This window comes from Opisthocomus hoazin, chromosome 14, assembly GCF_030867145.1.
Source record: "Opisthocomus hoazin isolate bOpiHoa1 chromosome 14, bOpiHoa1.hap1, whole genome shotgun sequence".
In the NCBI taxonomy this organism is placed as follows: domain Eukaryota; kingdom Metazoa; phylum Chordata; class Aves; order Opisthocomiformes; family Opisthocomidae; genus Opisthocomus; species Opisthocomus hoazin.
The window spans coordinates 20600441-20618929 of NC_134427.1; the positions used below are offsets into that span (position 1 = coordinate 20600441).

Here is an 18489-nt window from a genome sequence, read left to right on the forward strand (position 1 = left end):
TCCAAGGTAGTTTTTTACTAGTAGTGCAGTACAAGGAGCTGCTTTATGAACTACTTTGTTGGCTTTGATCCCAAAGTCCCAACCTTTAACTTGTGAGCTTAGTCATCCTGCTTCTCTGTCTGTGGCTGCTGCCCATCCTCAATACAAGTCATCTAAAAATCAAACAGCAACTTCTGCTCTGGACAGGAGAGGTGGACTGGCCTCCCAGGCATTTGCATCAGCTTTGCAAACAGAAAGATGAACTTCGCTCATCACCTGCCACATGAAATCCTTATCAAAGCAAAGACTGCTAGAGGGGACCATTTTATTAAGACTAGAAATTCTTTTGGGAGCGCAGTCACAAATGCTCTGACATATGAAAATGTATGTCATTTTATCTGCTGAGACAGCTAACACTCAGATAGGACAGAATCACTTTGTCTGGGTGAGGAAAAAGCCAATGAATAGCACATGTGTGACTTCTCCCTGTGCTTGAAGATTTCAAAGTCCAGAAGAGATCACTACATATTATTATGACTAAAACCATATTCAGTTCCCTGCTTCTTGACCAGAATATCTATATTTACATGGGACTGAAGCATACAAGCTCTGCCCCCTCTGAACAGCATCTTATTCTGCTTCTCTGGTGATGCTAATTGATGGGTCACAGAATGGGCTATTTAGTTAATTTAAGACATGGCAATACATCAGATGGAGAAAAAGCAGAAGGAATTCGCTACCACAGAAAGCATCTTAATGCTGCAGTACAATGGTCGCTCCAGAGCACCATCCTCTCCGCCAATCATAAAAGACGGACTGATTTTTGTTATTACATCTCTTCATATACTTGCTGAACAACTCAGACTTTGACATACAAGACAGCGCAGGAAAAGGGAAGTTCAGTCTGTACAGAAGATACTAGCTTTTACGAGTCACTTCTTAAAAGCAGGAATGAATGCTAACAGCCACCACTTGCAAAACAAGGTGAAGAAAGCCAAAGATGGGCACTGGGCTGTCAGTGAGGAAACAGCCTCCTCTTTTCCAGAAAAATACCTTCTTATTGTACACCATGGTTAGAAATAAGCTCAAGCAAACAGGACAGTAAGTCTATACAACATTGGCAAAGTCTAGTTCAGACCATTGCATTCAAAATCCTTGAAAGCAACTTCATCCACAGTCTCAGATTTTGCTTTCTAATTTGGTTTATTAATGACATGAAGCAGAAACTGTTGTCATGTGTTTATAAAGTAGCCAGTGCTCCCAAGAATCCAGAGTAATTTGGGACACTGTGTATAACTAAGAGTTTAAAAAAAAAGAAAAAGAGAAAGAATCTACCAAAATAAGTATTTTCCAACAGGATCCACAGATCAGAGCAAATTCAGTCCTGCGTCTGTACATACTAATTATATGTTAGACATCTCAACACAACAGCAGTTGTAATCATGAAACCAAGTGCGGGATTTGCTCCACTGTAGTACTTGTTTAATGCACTGAATTCTTTGACCTATACAATTTCCTACATGGCCATGAAAGTTCAAATGTTAAACCTCTACTGTGATTCTCTGTCATGATTCACTTTTGGTCAACAATTTGAAACCCCTCTTGAGTCCTGGGGTGTGCATCAAGACATAATGTCATGCTCCAAGTAGGGAAGGAGCTTGAATAAGGACAGACAAGACACGAGGCATTAGAAATACATGCAAGACCAAGTTCAATAAACTACTTAAACCTGAGATGCTAATTTAGCAGTATCAAAAGGGCAACAGTTATATAAACAACCCAATACATAAAAAGAAACAAAAAATTCCTTTAAAAACCTAACCTCACTGTTGTTTTGAGTGTTCCATTTATTCAAACACACCCCATCCAGCTCTCAATTAACTACTTTCTCACTCCAAATGCAGCAGGTCTGCAGTGCATAGAAACGCAATTATTTAAGCACCACTCTGTCATTGCCACCACTGTCTGTACTTCTAAAGCATCTTGATTACTCTACTGATGAGCACCATGGAAATGCCTATAAATAAAATAATCATCTCCCCTCATTATGCTACAGCTCATGGACTGAGGAAGGATGATTTTCCTTTGTACATTCCTTTTGTACATTTTATCATTTCACAACAGAGGGAGTAACGTGCCTCTGATGGCACTCAAAGAGACAGACTGTCAGGATTCTTGTCAGTATTTCAGCTTTAAGCAGCTTATGTTTTTGCATGAATATTCTCTCCTGAAAATAAAGTATTGTTTGTCAGAATTAGGCATTCAAGAATCTCTTTCTAATGTCAGAATCAGACATGCAAAAACCTCTAATATGATGTCAGAAGATCAGATTTTCTGGAGCAGTATGTTATGGAAACCCTCACAGCAAACACTGCACCCACAGCAGCAGCTTCTGGCTTCAACACTAAGAACACACATAGGTGGACAATTTCAGATAAACTTAGATTTAAAAAAACAACCACTGAAGGAAACCTGCCAGTAAAAACAAAGCCTTGGTGAACAAGGTTTGCTCTTCACAAAGCTTCAACAGTAATTGATGCCAGAAACATATATCAAGCATTCCATTATTGTCGAAACACAAAGTCTCACTCTTTTCCATAACTGCAATACTGCATGTACATCTGCATACAGTGAAACTACCTGTGGTGTCTCTAACACACGATGAAATATCACATTTGATAAATTGGTGAATTCTAAAGCCACCAAATCAATGATAATTCTGATATTTAACTCAGACTTTACTGAAATCACATTTCTGCAACAAAAACTGATGGTGAAGTTGTCAGGTTGTCCCAGTCAAAGGAGCACTGAATTAAGGCACCCATCACTGTGCAGCTATTGGAGCCTGACATGAGGAAAACAAGGTCACCTTTTATTTTTTGATTCAAGAAGAGTCTTGTATGGTGCGGTGTCTGCTATGGACAACAGTTTACAGTAGGAATTGCTAAATTACAGAGATCTTTGTGCCCCTTGCTCAGCTGTAGCCCCATACAAAGCAGCCAACAACAGGTTGCAGTCTACCCCACAGCAGTGCTACTCTAGGCAATCCGTAATTTGAGAGCAAGCAGCATTTCCCAAATCCCCACTTCAGAATTAACATGATTTCACAGGCTGGTCCAGTCACCAGGCCCCAAGATCAGTTCAGTTTATGGGCTGATTCAGCCTTGGTCTCCAGGCAGAGGTGGAAACACCACTTACTCCTGTAACTAGCTTAAAGGTAGAGAAGAAAACTGTTTGGTAGAAGCTCGTGGGGCACCCCTATTTCTGGATGCTCTCCAAAGCAACATCTCACCTCCAAAATGCTCGCTGTTCTGAATGAACTGGGGCATTTTACAGGTTCAGATTAAGATCCTCATTCACAGCTGTGAGAGCTCTGTGTCAGCATAAGTAGGCAAAGGCTTTCAGGCCAGCTCCATCTATTAAACACTCTGTAAAGCTGCTGTGATTCAAAACGCATGGTCCTGTGCCCACACATGATTTCTTCAGTGAGGACAGATCATTTGACTCTCTCCTTCCTCTTCCCCCAGCCACTTCCAAGGTTTCCAGTACATCACTCACTGTATCACTGTTTATTTACAGCATGCTACTATATCTATGGACAGTCTAGCTGGAAGTCACCCACTCATGTATAAACTACACACCTTGTGCAGAAAAACTGCTGGGTGGAGACAAGTGGAAAGAAAAGCTTTGATAGCCGAATGAGATTTTCGTATATCTGAAGCTAGAAGCAGCCACTAACTAACATGCAGGAGGTTGGAACAAAGCAATAGCAGCAGACAGGTTAGAGGGACATGCTACTTTCAGCTCCCAGACACTGCACCTGGACTGTGCAGGACATTTTGAGGCTATATTTGGGGTTGAAAGGATGAATATTTTCATAAGTAAAGTCTGTATGATTGTTGGACACATTCCCTGGGGTTGGCATAGTATTTCAAGAGCCCGTATTTGAATAATTTTCTCCAGAGATAGGAAAGAGAGTTAAAGCAGTAGCATCAATCCCTAGAATAGCCAACATCCAGCCCCCACTCAAGGACTGTGCTGCCTCACTCCAGAATCCGGAGCAAGAAAAACAGTAACAAAAATAAAATCATCCCCCACTACAGAAGACACAGAACTGTTAAATCAAGCTTGGAATTTTCCTTGAAGAATCTAACTCTTCCCAGTCCCCAAAGTTATCCTCCACATTCCTTTAAGGGCTCTCACAGATACAGCAATATGAATGGCTTATTGCTGTGTAGCCGCTAACAAGAGACAGATGTTTCCTTTAGTTCCAGGAAAATGTAGACTTTAAGCACATTATGATGACCCAATAAATATTTTTTACCTAAATCCCTTTTTGCATTTTATCTCTTCATGCATTTAGCGAAGAAAATGCAACACAGTTCCATGCTTTTCCTGCTAATTACTGAGGTAGACAGCAGAGCATGCTTAGATCAATTACTTTATCTTAGCAAGCAAGGAAAGCCAAGCAACACATTCGCACTTCGTGAATCCAAAGCTTGAGAGCTCTTGCAATTATTTCAGAGTCAAATCAACTGGTGACTGTGAGCCGAACTCCTCATGTTATTTATTTAGCTAGTCCGGAAGACACGCACTGCACGCTGGTGTGCAGGCCAGAGCATCTGTTTCACTCAGACGGTTGGCTACATTCTTTACTTGATATTAATATCAGTGAAAATTTAGTAACTTAACCACTGGCATGAGAAGTTTGACTTCTAAGAGAACAGATGGCAGTAATCATCTCAGGTTAATTTTAGGCTTTAAAAATTGTTCCGAGTCAGCAAAGCCTCAAGATAAGAGAATGAAAAAAAATGTAACATCTGTAAAATCTCCTACCTGTTTCCCGTCCAAGGTATACAGCTTTTTGACCACTCCCGTCTCCAGCTTTATAGCTTCAGTGATATCGGTGAGAACTTGCTCAAACGAATGGGCAGTCTTCTTGTTCAAGAGCACACGGACTGCCTTCCGGGGCTTCACCCCACTGCGGATGATGGTTACCAGCTTGGGACGCACAAAATCTTTGTTCTCCTTTGCCTGGGCACTGTTGCTACTGGCCAGAGACTGAGGTGCTTTCTGGTTGGCAGATGTCTTCACGTTGACAGACCAGTTGGGATTGACGTTCTTGGTGTATTCCACCTTCTTGAAGAAGTTGTCAGATGAGCAGACATAACTCTCCCCTTTTGAAAGAAATGAACACCAGTCTAATTCTAGAGTTATTACTTTAAGACTGCTGAAAAACAGACACTATACATTTCCCCCCATTAACCGTGTAAATCATTAATCATCATTTTTATTAGCACTTCCACAACAGCCTGTTATTAAAACATTATGTCTTTAATTTTATATTTATGCTTATTTAAAATATGACAAATATGTCCCCAAGCAAGCAAGTCAGCCATAGTTTGCAACAGCAAACACAACTACCATTCAGTCACATGAACCAGGGGTTAAAAAAGGTTGAGAGTTATAAAGGTATTTAGGTACCTGAAGATGCAACTAAGCTGTCTAAAAGCTCCTAAACACCAAATTCATTTAATCACTTAAGTTATTTACAAAATTTGCTGGCTTCCTCTCCATCTTTACACACCTAGCTACTACTTCAGTCTGCCATCCCCTTCCAAGAAGACATCAACATTCGTCCACAAAGCACCTTCTGTGTCATGCCTGAAAAAGAACGAAAATCTGGTACCGAACAGCTTCTGCCAAAAGCAGCTTTGATAAATCTAGCAGGTATAACAAATACGCCTCATCATAGTGTCAGTGGTTTATTAGAGGACAGACCTAGTGGCAGCTGAGATAAAACACTACACCAAATACTACTGCTTGCTTTTATATGGCTGGTACCAACCAAAAATACATTAAATCCAAATTTAGACATGGTAGAGAAGGCTTATATAGTCTCGTTAGTAATTCACAAAAAAAACCCTCCCTACCCCATCCAAAACTAGTTTCAAGCTTCGTCTGTAATTTACAGGATCCTATCTATCTAAGGTCTGAAGATGACCTTAAAGGATTTGTAGAATCTTCTTTTGGGCCTGCAAATCTGATGGATGCTAGAAGAGTTATTACTAGAATGAGACTGTAAAACAGTATCCCTAAGGGAATGTAGTTGTCTAGTCTGAAATGACTCAGGCTGCTGAGCAATTGAGGATGCACTGAAAAAAAGTCAGTCATTGCTCGAGGAAGAAGCTTTTGTCTCGCCATTAGATAAAATTTTAATAGGAACCGAAGGCACAACACGAGTACCTGCAGGATCACATGGACTTTCTTTTGGTGTTTTATTGGGCTGATCTTACAGAAAGAAGTTCTTTAGTGTTACAACAGATTTGAAATCGAAATACAGATTTAACTATTTTGAACAAGAAAAAAAAAAACCTTCTTCATATAAACAGACTAGCTACATTTCCTTATCTGCTCCCTACTACAAACTCCAGAGCCTGGACATCTTTGAAAAGCCAACCCGACTTCGCATTACAGGATCTCTAGGGCAGGATTTGACATACAACTGGTAAAGTTATAAATACAGATTTCCAAACAGCCCATTGATTTCCATAGAATTTTATGGTCCAGGCATGTAACATATCCAGTACAGTGTTCATATACTCATCCTTCAGCAGACTAAATTGCATTTTTGATGCAGGCACCGAGACAATCTCTTCACAGAATGTATGGTGAGACCACTAGCAGGTACACAATAAACAGAAGGCATTAATAAGCTTAAAACAGTCTGTATAGTATTTGAGTCCTTATTACTGCTAAGTGTTTGATGTCACAAGCAGCCATAGAAAAGACGCAGGATACTAACTTGTTTTTTAGCCCCAACTTTGTACCCAGTTTGTCAGAAAGTGGTGCGTACTCGTGGTGCTTACATCACCAACTGCAGCTTTTCATCTCTCCAGTTGCATAAAACCACCAAAATCATTTATCAACAGGAAGCAGATATTCTGTTTTCTCTTCTGAAGATGAAACAGAAATACAAAAGGCAGAAAAGACCTAACAAGGTTCATTATGCGCACTGTCAGTTGGGCATTTTATGAAACAGTGTACTCCAAACTAATGCAATAATCCCACGAGGAGGTTGTGCTGGCTTGAACAAACAATAAAAATGAAACATTTCAGGCATGTATGCTGTCAGCAAAAGCTGTTAATAAACTGACTGTGTAGTACCCATACCTGAAGTTCCTTAATTCCTTACATTTCTTGAATCTGACTCAACAGAATCAGAAAGAAACCTCACAGAGTACCACACATTATAAAGAATTCCCATTGGAGATATGGATTGTTTTCCAGAAGCACCAAATACTTTAAATCTTTCTGATTAAAAAAGGATAAGTTGTGGTTTATTCATCTGCTTCAGCCAAGAAACACCTGGTGCAGAGGGATCCCACGCTTCTCCCCAGTTCCACAACTGGATGGGAAGTGCAGCAAGGGGAGGTTGAAACGCTCAAAAGAATTACCCTGCTAAGCACCCGAGCCCTCCCAAGCCGATAATCCCTGAGCAGCAGAGACTTCATAAGCGTGCTCAACAGAACTGCGCCATTATCCTTCGAAAGAATGGGTTTTTATGCTTAAACGCAATACTAGGAATAAGCGATTTGAATACTGTTCTCAGCCCTGCCCCAGGCCTCCCTGTGGAAGCCCCTGACCTCTCCTGCACCTTTGCTTCCCTACCTGAAAAACAGAATTAGCAGTATCTGCCTCTGAAGTGTTGCAAGGCTTGACTTTCATCTGCATTTACATAATGCTTTGGGATAGAAGATGCCACAATGAAACAAAGTATATATTTGCAGTGTGTTCTGTAAACACATGAGCTGTTGGAGCATATTTTCCATTAATAAATTCCATGTTTTAAAGTAAGTGGAAGAGATTATTCATCTGTTTGGTAAAGCACTATTGCTCTTCATTCCAGCTGAATCATTTTAAATTCTTCACTGCACACAACAGCTGTCTAGTGTATTTACAACAGTGCACACCGAAGGCAATAGTAGCATGAAGGCAATACTCTTCCAGGCTTTGTTTCCACAAACTGGTGTTCACAGAATCACAGAATGGTTGGGATTGGAAGGGACCTCCGTGGGTCACCCAGCCCAACCCCCTGCCCAAGCAGGGTCACCCAGAGCAGGCTGCACAGCACCGCGTCCAGGCGGGTCTGGAATATCTCCAGAGAAGGAGACTCCACAGCCTCCCTGGGCAGCCTGGGCCAGGGCTCCGCCACCCTCAGAGGGAAGAAGTTCTTCCTCATGTTCAACTGGAGCTTCCTCTGCTTCAGTTTGTGCCTGTTGCCCCTTGTCCTGTCACTGGGCACCACTGGAAAGAGTCTGGCCCCGTCCCCTTGACATCCACCCCTCAGATATTTATAAGCATTTATAAGGTCCCCTCGCAGCCTTCTCTTCTCCAGGCTGAACGAGCCCAGCTCCCTCAGCCTCTCCTCGTAGGAGAGATGCTCCAGTCCCCTCCTCATCCTCGTAGCCCTCCTCTGGACTCTCTCCAGTAGCTGTGCATATGTACTCACTGGCCTTTCAAATTATGCTCAGTCACAAATGGAAGATGTAATCTGCGCTTTCTCACTTGGTTTCATTTAACCCAAACCCTACAAAATATTTTCCTGAATTCTGAAACTGGACAGAAATTTGCTTGGAGTGACACTTCAGAACAGCAGCTCAGAAGAGCAGCTCTTCTCAGCATCAGTTCTGCGGTATAGCTCCAGGGAAGAGGAGCTTTTCTTTCCTTCTTCCCTGACCTAAAGATGCAAACAAGCTTTAACTTAATCTAAAAACCACTTCAGCTGATGTCTTCCCAAACTCAGTTTATGGCCCTCATAATAGCAGTTATCATTCAGGTTCCTCAGTGAGACGCATCCCTTTTACCATTTGCCAGCCGGGAACACGCGCGATTTCACTTCCCACAGCTGAGTTTTACCCAAACCTTGCCATAAGGTGGTAGCAGTATCAGGCAAGGACAGGCTGAAGACCTGTGAACTTTCCAGCTCTGCATACATGTCCTGTGGCCAGAAGACCGTGAAAAAGAAATCTTATGGGGAATAGTGCTGCCATAGAAAGAGGAGTGGTTTCTTGGCTTCTCTGCTACATGTATGCTAAGCCTATAACGAGAATTCAAGGTGTATGGCTGTGCCGGTCAAAGAAAAGCTGATAGACACAGCATGGTTGCAGCAGATGTGCAGAGCAGAACAGCAGGAAAGGGGAGAAAGCAGATATAAGATTTTGTCAAACACAAAAGAAACAACTCCAAGAAGTATATTGCTCCCCAGCTCTAAGCACAAAAATCTGTGCACAAATATTTTGAGGAACACGTCTTTAGACAGCGTGCAGCTGTGTACACGCGCAGCCCTAAGAAGGTATGATGAACAGCCACGTCTCTGCTTCCAGACAAAACCCCAGATAGGAGCCCCAGAGACACCCTCATGCATTGGGGGGTGGGAAGCTTTTGTAAGAGTGAGAGGCATCATCCTGACAAGATGCAGTCTGCTGCTGAACACCACACTAGGGGCATGGCACCGATGGTGCTAAGGACAGTATTTTAGTGCAGTGCCAGGTCAATGCAAGATGCCCTTTCTACACAGCGAAGCCAAAGCCCTGCAGCATGACACGCAGTTGTCATCATGCCAGTGTTCTCAGAGGTGTCACAATTTCTACTGTGCCAGCAAACCAGACAAAGTGTTTATTTATATCTTCTATTATGCCCTTAGCAATAGATGGACTGACTGTAGACCTTGGACCTTCAGTCACGATCAGCATATTTGCCATTTGAAGCCATGGCTTGTATCATGGGGAATTACTCTGGCTACAAGTGCATTACACATTGCTGTGCTACCAATTGATAGAAGCACAAGGTGACTATTCAGGTCCTAAAGAAGGGATGATCTCAGCAAAGATAAGATTTGTCTTAGAGAAGGTTTCTTAGAGAAGCTAAGCTCAAGATGAGTGCTAATCCTTCAACCCTCTTACAGCAGCTCCTTCTGACAATACTAAAAATGACAGGCTGTGCTTTCTGAAAAAGTTATCCTCTCTCAGCATGCACCAGCAAGTTTTCAAGTATAACAAACTGTGGGCAGAAGCCTTGTGAGAAAAATTGGGAAAGCTGGATTGAGGCCATTTTGAAAGTGCAACTGCTAACAGTTATTCCAAAACCCGTCTCTGTGGGCTGCAGTCAATTATTTTGGTTGTTAGCTCTGCTGTCGCAAAGTTGAGATTGTGTTACTGTGTCCAGCTTTCACGTTTCATGGGATTTACTATGACTTCAACAGGAATTAAATGGACTTGACACCTTGCAGAGTTCATTACATACGGTGTTCAAGTAGGCCTTCAGTTTCAAATGGATGAACTTCCTGATACTTTATGCATTGAAAAGGACCTTCCTCTGCCTCAAGACCTATTCTGTCATAGCAAAATGAACTCTAAGAGCTTCCTTCCTTTGTCTCTTCCACAGGGAACTCTCCCTTGAGAGAGAAGCACCTCTTGTTCTGTTGAAAAAGTGAAAGAAATGCATGATTACCAAATCGCCTTCAAAACCACACGATGCCCATAAAGAATTTATGGGACCACACCAGTCCTAGTGTGACAGCCAGATAAGCAAGCAAAGAAAACAGAACCACAAGGACAAGTTTTGTTACATAGGATGCAATTAGCCAAGCTGTCAGGAGAACAGCCATAGAAAGCAATGCCACAGGACTACATGAATTCCAGTTTTCCAGGCAAACTGGAACATGCACACATTGGGTGGAGATCACAATATACTTCCTACAAACCTCTCTGTCCCAGTGCACACCAGATTCCGTGCAGCTCCAGGGCGGAGCCCCTCCTATGATTACTTTAAACACTCCTGGACAAGATTTTGGAAAAGATTCCCCAGGGCATGACAGGATACAAAAAGCTTGGAAACACTTTCTGGAACATCTCACACAGCCCAAGAACATTTGCAGCGAAACCCCACCGAGCAAAACAAAATCCTATTCAGCTTTTTCTAGTGTTTAATCTGAGGCAAGAACAATTTCAGATGAGTAGCCCAGCACAGGACAAGGGCATAAATCCACCCTCAGACGGGCCCTCTGAGCACAACGCAAGGGGGGCTGTGCCCTGCTGAACAGCCTGAGCATACCAGGAGCTCAGAAGGGAGGAGCTCCACAGCTTCAGCTAAATGTTGAGTCTCTCAAGTTCTAGTTTTAATCTATGCCTGCATTTCTGCCTTTACTGACCATGTCTAGTCCATGTATTTGATGGGTTTATTCCACATGTATTTCTGACCCTGACCATACACAGCAAAGGACACCTACTTCATGTCAAATCAGCCACTGACTAGAAGTAGGTCCAAATGTCCGCTTAAAATAAAAAACCCGATCGATGCAAGTACCTCCAAACTATCAGCCAGACCTGAAAAAGATTGAGGAAGGGAATGAAAGCACTTGAACAAGAACATTCAGAGCTCTGACTTCCATCTCAGACTTTGGACAAACAAGTTAGACTGCTTTTATGCATCTCAGTTCTTCATCAGGAATAACACCTTCTTCCACCTTGAGGTGTTCAGACCATAATCTCCCTGGGCAGGAGCTCTCTCTCTTCTTACACATTTAAATAGCGCCTTGCACAGTAGGATGCCCCATTTGGTCAGTTCTAAATACAGTGTGACAAATGTCTAATCTTTGCAAGGTGGGGAATTTGGCTTTTGGGGAAGTGTGAGGCCCTCCCTCCAGAGGAAACAAGGAGGTTCACTCAGAGCTGCAATGGCTCCAGCAGCCAGGAGTCTGCCTCTTGCCTCTCCCTCACTGTCCCTTTCATTATGTCAAGAAACTGCTAGTGGGGCCACATGGGAAACCAGCCAAATTACGGAGTGGACTAAAAAAAAAAATCCTTTGTCCCACAAAGAGCTAATTTGTGGGACAATGGGGACAGCAAGTTGCAACCTGAGTTTGGAACACAAAGCCAAGAACAGCATTTCTTAAGCTATCTTTGCTGCTGAAGACATTGCCTAACATCAGCTCCTACCTTTATCCAGCCCTGCATTCAAAGAAAATGAGCAACCAGAGCTGAGGTAGGGAGAATTTGCCATCTCATCACAGTGGGTCTACAAGTCCATAGAGGCTCAAAATGAAGCAAGGAACAAGCCTCCCTGTCCAGATGTCAAAAGCAGCTAAGTTTTAGTAGAAACTTGGATGACAATATGAGCTGCTCTACTGTCAGCTTAAGCAAGGCTGTAAAAGATGGCACATGATTTTTTTAGTATCATTCATATTGAAGTTCTCACAGCACAAGGCACAGAATTAACTGTTACAACAGTGGCTCACCAATAATCTATAAAGGCAGCTTCATACACTGACTTTCTAAAGCCTTGGTCACTAAAACCAATTACAATATGAAAGGGAATAAAGATCACCTGGTTCTCTTTTCTGAAAGATTCACTTCTTGACTAAAACAACCATGATAGATCATAACACTTGGGCCCAGTATCCACTCCTGACTTAGCCAAGAGTATGCAAGCAAGAGATGCTGTCAGCAGTTTACCTGTAGTCAGGATCAGCTGTAACAGTGCATAATAGGATGCTGTACTGCATTAAATCAATGTTTATATTGAGGAATAGAGTCCTAATCAATAGCAGCATATGCGTTATTTACAAATACATTAATACTGAATGCTGAAGATAGGAAGTCAAGATTAAGACAATGACTTCAGCAATGGAAGATGGCTATTATGAGTGAAAGGACAGAAAAAAATTGATCAGACGGGTGGATTTTGAGAGAAGGTCATCAGTAAACATAGACAGCTCTGGTACAGGAGGCAGGATGGAAAAAGCAGTCAGTGACAGGTGAGGCAGAATGCAGCAGGCAGCAAAAAGCACCACATGACAGAGTCCTAGTGGGCTTCCAAAATATGAGGCATTAGGGTGCAGTACAGGAAAGGGCCAAGAGGCACATCCCAAGCGGCAACTAGGACGGATGTGATCAAAGAGTAAGAGAGACTTCGCTTGTTCCATCTTGGACAGACTGGGAAGTAAAACAGCCATCCAGAACCTTATGAGAATGACCCCAAATGCCAGGGAAGAAAAGACTACCAAAACTGAGTCTGGAGACCAAAGAAAAGGGTTATTTCAAGTCCTGTTTACTTGGCAGCACACCAAGTGGTTTTTGTTCACCTGAAATGTCTGCCTCAGGTGCACTGATATTGTGCAGTATCATTCTCTACCCTCCAGAAGTACATTCAGACTGCACCATACACATTTTTAAATCATGTAGAAGTAATCAAGTACTTAGAAAATGTGAAATAATATCAGTAATTCACCAGCTTTTGAAGTCAAACTACTGAGATGAGCCTCTCTAATGCATTCTTTTCCTAGGTTCTACGTGCTTATTGGAAATTACCATAGTAAATTAGTCACATTATAGCAACTAGAACTTGGTTTAGTTACCCTCAGTCTCCAACCAGGAAGCTAATTTATATGGCAAACATGTACTATTTATGTACCATTCTTGTATGTCACAGTGCAATTACTCTGAAGTTCTGTTTTTCCACCCATGTACCTAGCACGCAGTTACACAAACACCCAAACTAACAGCATAGTTTACCACAAGGTTGGGTACAACCATGGTATTATAAGTCAGAAGTACTGTTCTTCCCACACTGCTTTTCTACAACAGAGGTGTAGGTCCATCCCTAGAAATATGGGGATATTGTTATCATTAAACTGTCAGCAGCAGCATGTAGATCTACTGCATTTTCAAACACTGGATTCCTTTGTTTCCACTCTGCTCAGACTGTATTTTCCTAGCTGATGCTCTGCTGAGGACACAGCCACACAGACAATCCTATTTTTTAGTGCCACTTCTCCAGTGCTGTTTCCAGATACCATTTTGGCAGAACAAAGCCAGAACCTGAATGCCAGCATCTCCTGCCTGTACCTTAACCAGTGAAAAATATTTCCAAGGAACAGGTACCTTCTCACCTGCAGGAAAACCCAGTGTAAAGCAGGTTTAACAACTAAAGGTTTCTTAACTTCACTGACAAAAAGCAGGAATAGTATAAAAGGAGAATAAAGAACTGCATTTTCTCCTGTGGAGTTATTCCTGAAGATTTACGTAAAACCTGGGACAACCAGGACTGAGAACTGCCATTAGAGATAGGCTGTGGCCATATTAAGAGATCAGAATGAAATACAGCAGAATCTCTAAAATTAAGGGAGGCCACACCTCCGTTCGACAGCTGTAACTGGGCTGAGAATAACTCCACTAGGACTGCGTCATCTCTCTGAAAGGCAGCAATTTCTTCCCAGTAAAGCTCCTCTAGGGAAACCAATATCTATTCTGTATGCTTGTCCCCACGGAGTATTTTGGGGAAATGAGTATCCCACCTAACAGATAAAGAATTCTAGGGAGAGATGTTTCAGTCAAGGTCACACTATGACTCCCTGCTGAGGCTGCCCCTGTCGTTCAGTGCCTCTCACACTCACAGCCGTTGTCTTTAATCAAAGGCAAAAGCCTTGGGGATTTTCTGTAGTCATTAAATCAGCCAGGTCATCTGCTTGGAGGAAAAGATCACGAACAGGGAAGAGCATCTCCCCTCTTGCAGCAGAGTAATCGCGATGTACCAGTTCCACACAAAGAATGGAGTATCTGAATTGCTCGGGGCGGAGGAAAGCAGGGGGGCTGTGGGCGTCCCCTGTGCACCCCACTTAGCTGCACCACCAGCAGAGCCTGCCCACAGCCGTGCAGGACTGGCCATGCAGCAATTTCATCCCGGGGGTCTTCCGGACACTCCCCAAGAAAGGCAGCACCCGTGGCAGCACCCACTGCTGCAGAGGGAGCTCCCCAGGCACAGACAAGGCTGGCAGCTGAGCTCCACAGGAGCAAGCCTGTCCCCAGACCACCCTCTCCAGACAGAAGGATAGATTTTTGACTCGTCCTTCCTCCCACAGTCCAAGTGACACTCAGGAACAGGCACACCGACATCCTCTCTGGATACAGGGATGCACTCAGCCTTGCCCCGAGCATCCCCTGCACCCTCAGGGAATGCCTTCCCACCCTCCCCCACAGAGCTACCATAGCAACCCACCCCAGCGCACAGACCCTGTAGAAACGCTCTGCAAATACACTCCCTTACACATCCCCATCTGCACATCTCAACACACCTCCCTGCCATACAGACCCTGCACGAACTGTATTCACAGGCAGCACATGAACTCCCAACGCCCCCTCCACACACATCACCACACAAGAACCCCCTCTTGCACACAGAGCGGCAACACACCTCCACGCACTCCCTGAGCACAAACCCCAGCACACACCCTGTGCATGAACCCCCTCAAGGAATCCCAACACCTCCTCTGCCATTAACCCTCCTTCCACCTTCCTCCACATACAGGTATCAACCTCCAAATTTCACCAAGCGCTAGCCCCCCCTATCCCCCCAACACCCTTCTCCACACACACACACACCTTGGTCATTAACTCCCCCCTCTAAATACACTGTGTGACCTCCCAATGCACACCTCCACACACTGTAAAAACCCCCACACCCCGCCTTCCACACATCCACCATACCCACCCCACATGCACCCCCAACACCCCACTCCACACCACTCCCCCCCCCCGAGTCCCTGGACACCCCTGACCACACCCCTGTTACACACACACCATGCACGAACCCCTCAAAACAACCCCCAAACAGGGAGGGTGTAAATCCCTCCCACCCCCATTACCCCCACACTACATGAAACCCCCTTGTTTTTCCATTCATACCCACCCACCCCAGCTGGAAACCCACATCACTCCTCAGCCACCCCCCCACACCCCTCTGGGACCCCCCCCCCGCCTGGACAGCCATGGGAACACCCTCAGCCAGCCCCTGAGCGATGGACACAGCCATGTCTCGCCAAGAGCAGGACACATCCTCCAGCTCCACACCGGCACCCAGGCAAGCGTGCCGGGGGACACGCTGGGGGTGCCAGCCCCTGCATCCCTCCAGATGGGCAGGGATAGAAGCATCCCCACACACCTGAGGAGATGTGACCTTAGCGGCAGAGCCAAGTGGTGCAGCCCCCTTCCTACCCCGCCTCCTCACTGCACCAGACAGCGATGCTAATTACCTTCCTCCAGCTCGTCCATGCTCCCGATCTTCCGCGACCCATCGATGGTGTAAATGTAACGGACTCCCTGAGGCAGATTAATGTTGTCGGACAGGGACCGGGTCAGGTCAGCCAGGAGAGCATCAAAACTTCGGAAGCGGTCAGAGGACACAGCATATACAATCCCCTTGAAGTAGCGGTCCCCGTTGCGATAGAAACGCACCTTCTTGGCTTTCTTCTCGTTACTCAGTGCCTGTAAGGTCCTGGTTCTGTAGAAGCTACAGTGAGCACTGTGAGTGGGGCTGGGCAACCCGTTCATACGTGAGCCTCGCATGTTTCTGGACGCCTTGTCTCGTTCGTCAAAGTGTCCAAAATCAAGTTCCATAGTTTGGTGAACCCTAAAGATCTGAAGCTGAGCAGGAAGGAGACGGGGAAAGAAGGAGTGCAAAGGGACGGGTTAGAGCCAAGCAGAACCACAATTCCAAGAGAAAAATTACACTAATGCAAGAGCTGTGTCTGGAGCAGGACTGATGTCTTTGGGAAGCACCCCCTCCCCTGACCCAGATTCGTATCGATTCTGGGGACTGAGGGTAGGAGGGGTCCTCGCATTTTGAAAGGGACCCCCTGCTGGGGGCAGGGAATACATTTCTAGAGAGCTGTCTGCTCCTGCACCTGGGAGTTCTCAAAGTGCCATGAATTGGGACTTGGGGCCAAAGGGGATACACGGCAATTGCAACTTGGCCCAAAAAAACTCATCCAAACACCAGTTGGCAATGAATTAAACCTCTGAGCCCTGTGAGGTTTCCTTTGGCAACAGAAAACAAGGCGATCCCAGTAAGTCAGCCCTCCAATCTGTCGAATCACGGAAGGAACCAGAGCATCTGAATGTTTAACATTAGAATAAACTGGCATTTATGAAAGAATGGTCACAGGGGAATAAGCAGTTTCTTTGTGACAGCCTGTTCAATAAGGGTTAGCAATGAGATCCAGCCCACCCTTCCCCCTATCCGCAGCCCCCTCCTAGCCCATCAATCAATTCCCAGGACCAGCCTACATCTGAGAAGAAATGACTGGAAAGAAAAATCTGTCAGTGAAACGAGGCTTTGATAAGCTCTTTTCAGCCCGAGTCTCCTCTCAATTGCATTTCTGCTCGCATTTAATGAGGAGGAGAAAATAAAGGGGCTATTTCCAGCCACCACCACCCCCCCTTCCAGCCTTAAGTGATTTAATTGCTGGAAGTGCCCCTGCCCAAGGGACACGCCACCCCTGCTCGCTCACCTTTCATTGTTCTGAGCACGGGGGGCTCCCCGCACAAGCTACTAGCTCAGAGAAGCTGAGACTCGAGCTGACACCCAGCAAGCAGGAATTTCTGCACCGTCTCTAGTTTATGCTCAGAAGCAACCTTCCTCCCCTGCCAAACCCCAACACAAAAGGAGGAGGAACCCCCAACCCTGCGACAGAAAGACCCTTCCACTCCCCCAGCACAACCAGGAACATGCAACTCACGTATGTCGCTTGCACGTTAACACAGGGCAGAAAGGGGATTTACACCAGCTCTTGGCAGCCAGGTATAAATCTAGGAAAAGCTGTTGCTATCTCTTCCCCACCCCTTACATTTGAACGAAGATCTTTCCCTGTATTTTTACAATGTCAGCGTGACCTGTACAAGAAAAAAATCATTGTCCCCGGTCTGCCATAAAGCAGAAGATGACAATGCAGGCGATCTGCACAGAAACCCCAAGTTGGGAACATTTTCCCATCGATGCTAACTGGGGAGGATTCAGTCTGGTGTCATGCACTGAACAATGAAACATCCAAGCAACTTCGGGAATGAATCGGAGGATGCAGGGGGTTTTGATTTTAAAATGAACTGCAGATGCTGCAAGGTACTCAGAGAAAGATCCCTCCTTTCTATCTAACATCTGTTACTTTTCTGCATGCAAGTCACTCAGAAAATCTCTACTCACCGGTTTTCAGCGCGCAGGGTGGAGATGCTGAGAGAAAGAAAACCAGGCTCACTCTGCCTTTGTTGTCTGAGCTCCAAGCAAGAAATTCCTGCCAGGGTGGATGAGACGCCTCCTAGGTCCTAGTGCCTTGTTCGATCCCTTCACCGTAACTCTGCCTCAGTGGTTTTTGCTCTCATCATCAATTGTCTGCTTGCAGTCTTCTCTGCATCGGAGAGAAAAAGGGTGTGTTCATTCCAGCTCTGGATATGTTAGCAGATGGGTAAACAAAAAGTTTAAAGGGGCAAGTTTTGGGGTGGTGTCCTGAAAGATCCAAGTTTCCCCTTTGCCCTAGCTTCACCAAGAAAGCATCTGGCCCCACTGAAAAAAGAGCATAATGGGACCGATACACCAGTATTACAGGATTAGCAGTACAGGGAGGTCACAGCTACAATCCTACAGTGTGCTGCGATGCTGGCACAAGACTCCTGTACGTTA

The 18489-nt window shown here is 44.7% G+C and overlaps 1 protein-coding gene across 4 annotated transcripts in view; it reads right to left on the reverse strand.

Annotated features, from left to right (window-relative positions):
- DCX (doublecortin) overlaps positions 1 to 18214 on the reverse strand; it is a 91142-nt gene extending 72928 nt beyond the window's left edge. For all 4 annotated transcript variants that reach the window (XM_009945226.2, XM_075435579.1, XM_075435577.1 and 1 more), the window contains exons 1-3: positions 18016 to 18214; positions 16070 to 16460; positions 4816 to 5156 (exon numbers count right to left, since the gene is read on the reverse strand). In XM_009945226.2, the coding sequence (XP_009943528.1) occupies positions 4816 to 5156; positions 16070 to 16433 (705 nt within the window). In that variant the 5' untranslated portion in view covers positions 16434 to 16460; positions 18016 to 18214. The remainder of the gene's footprint in view (positions 1 to 4815; positions 5157 to 16069; positions 16461 to 18015) is intronic.
- Between the last annotated feature and the right edge of the window lie 275 nt (positions 18215 to 18489).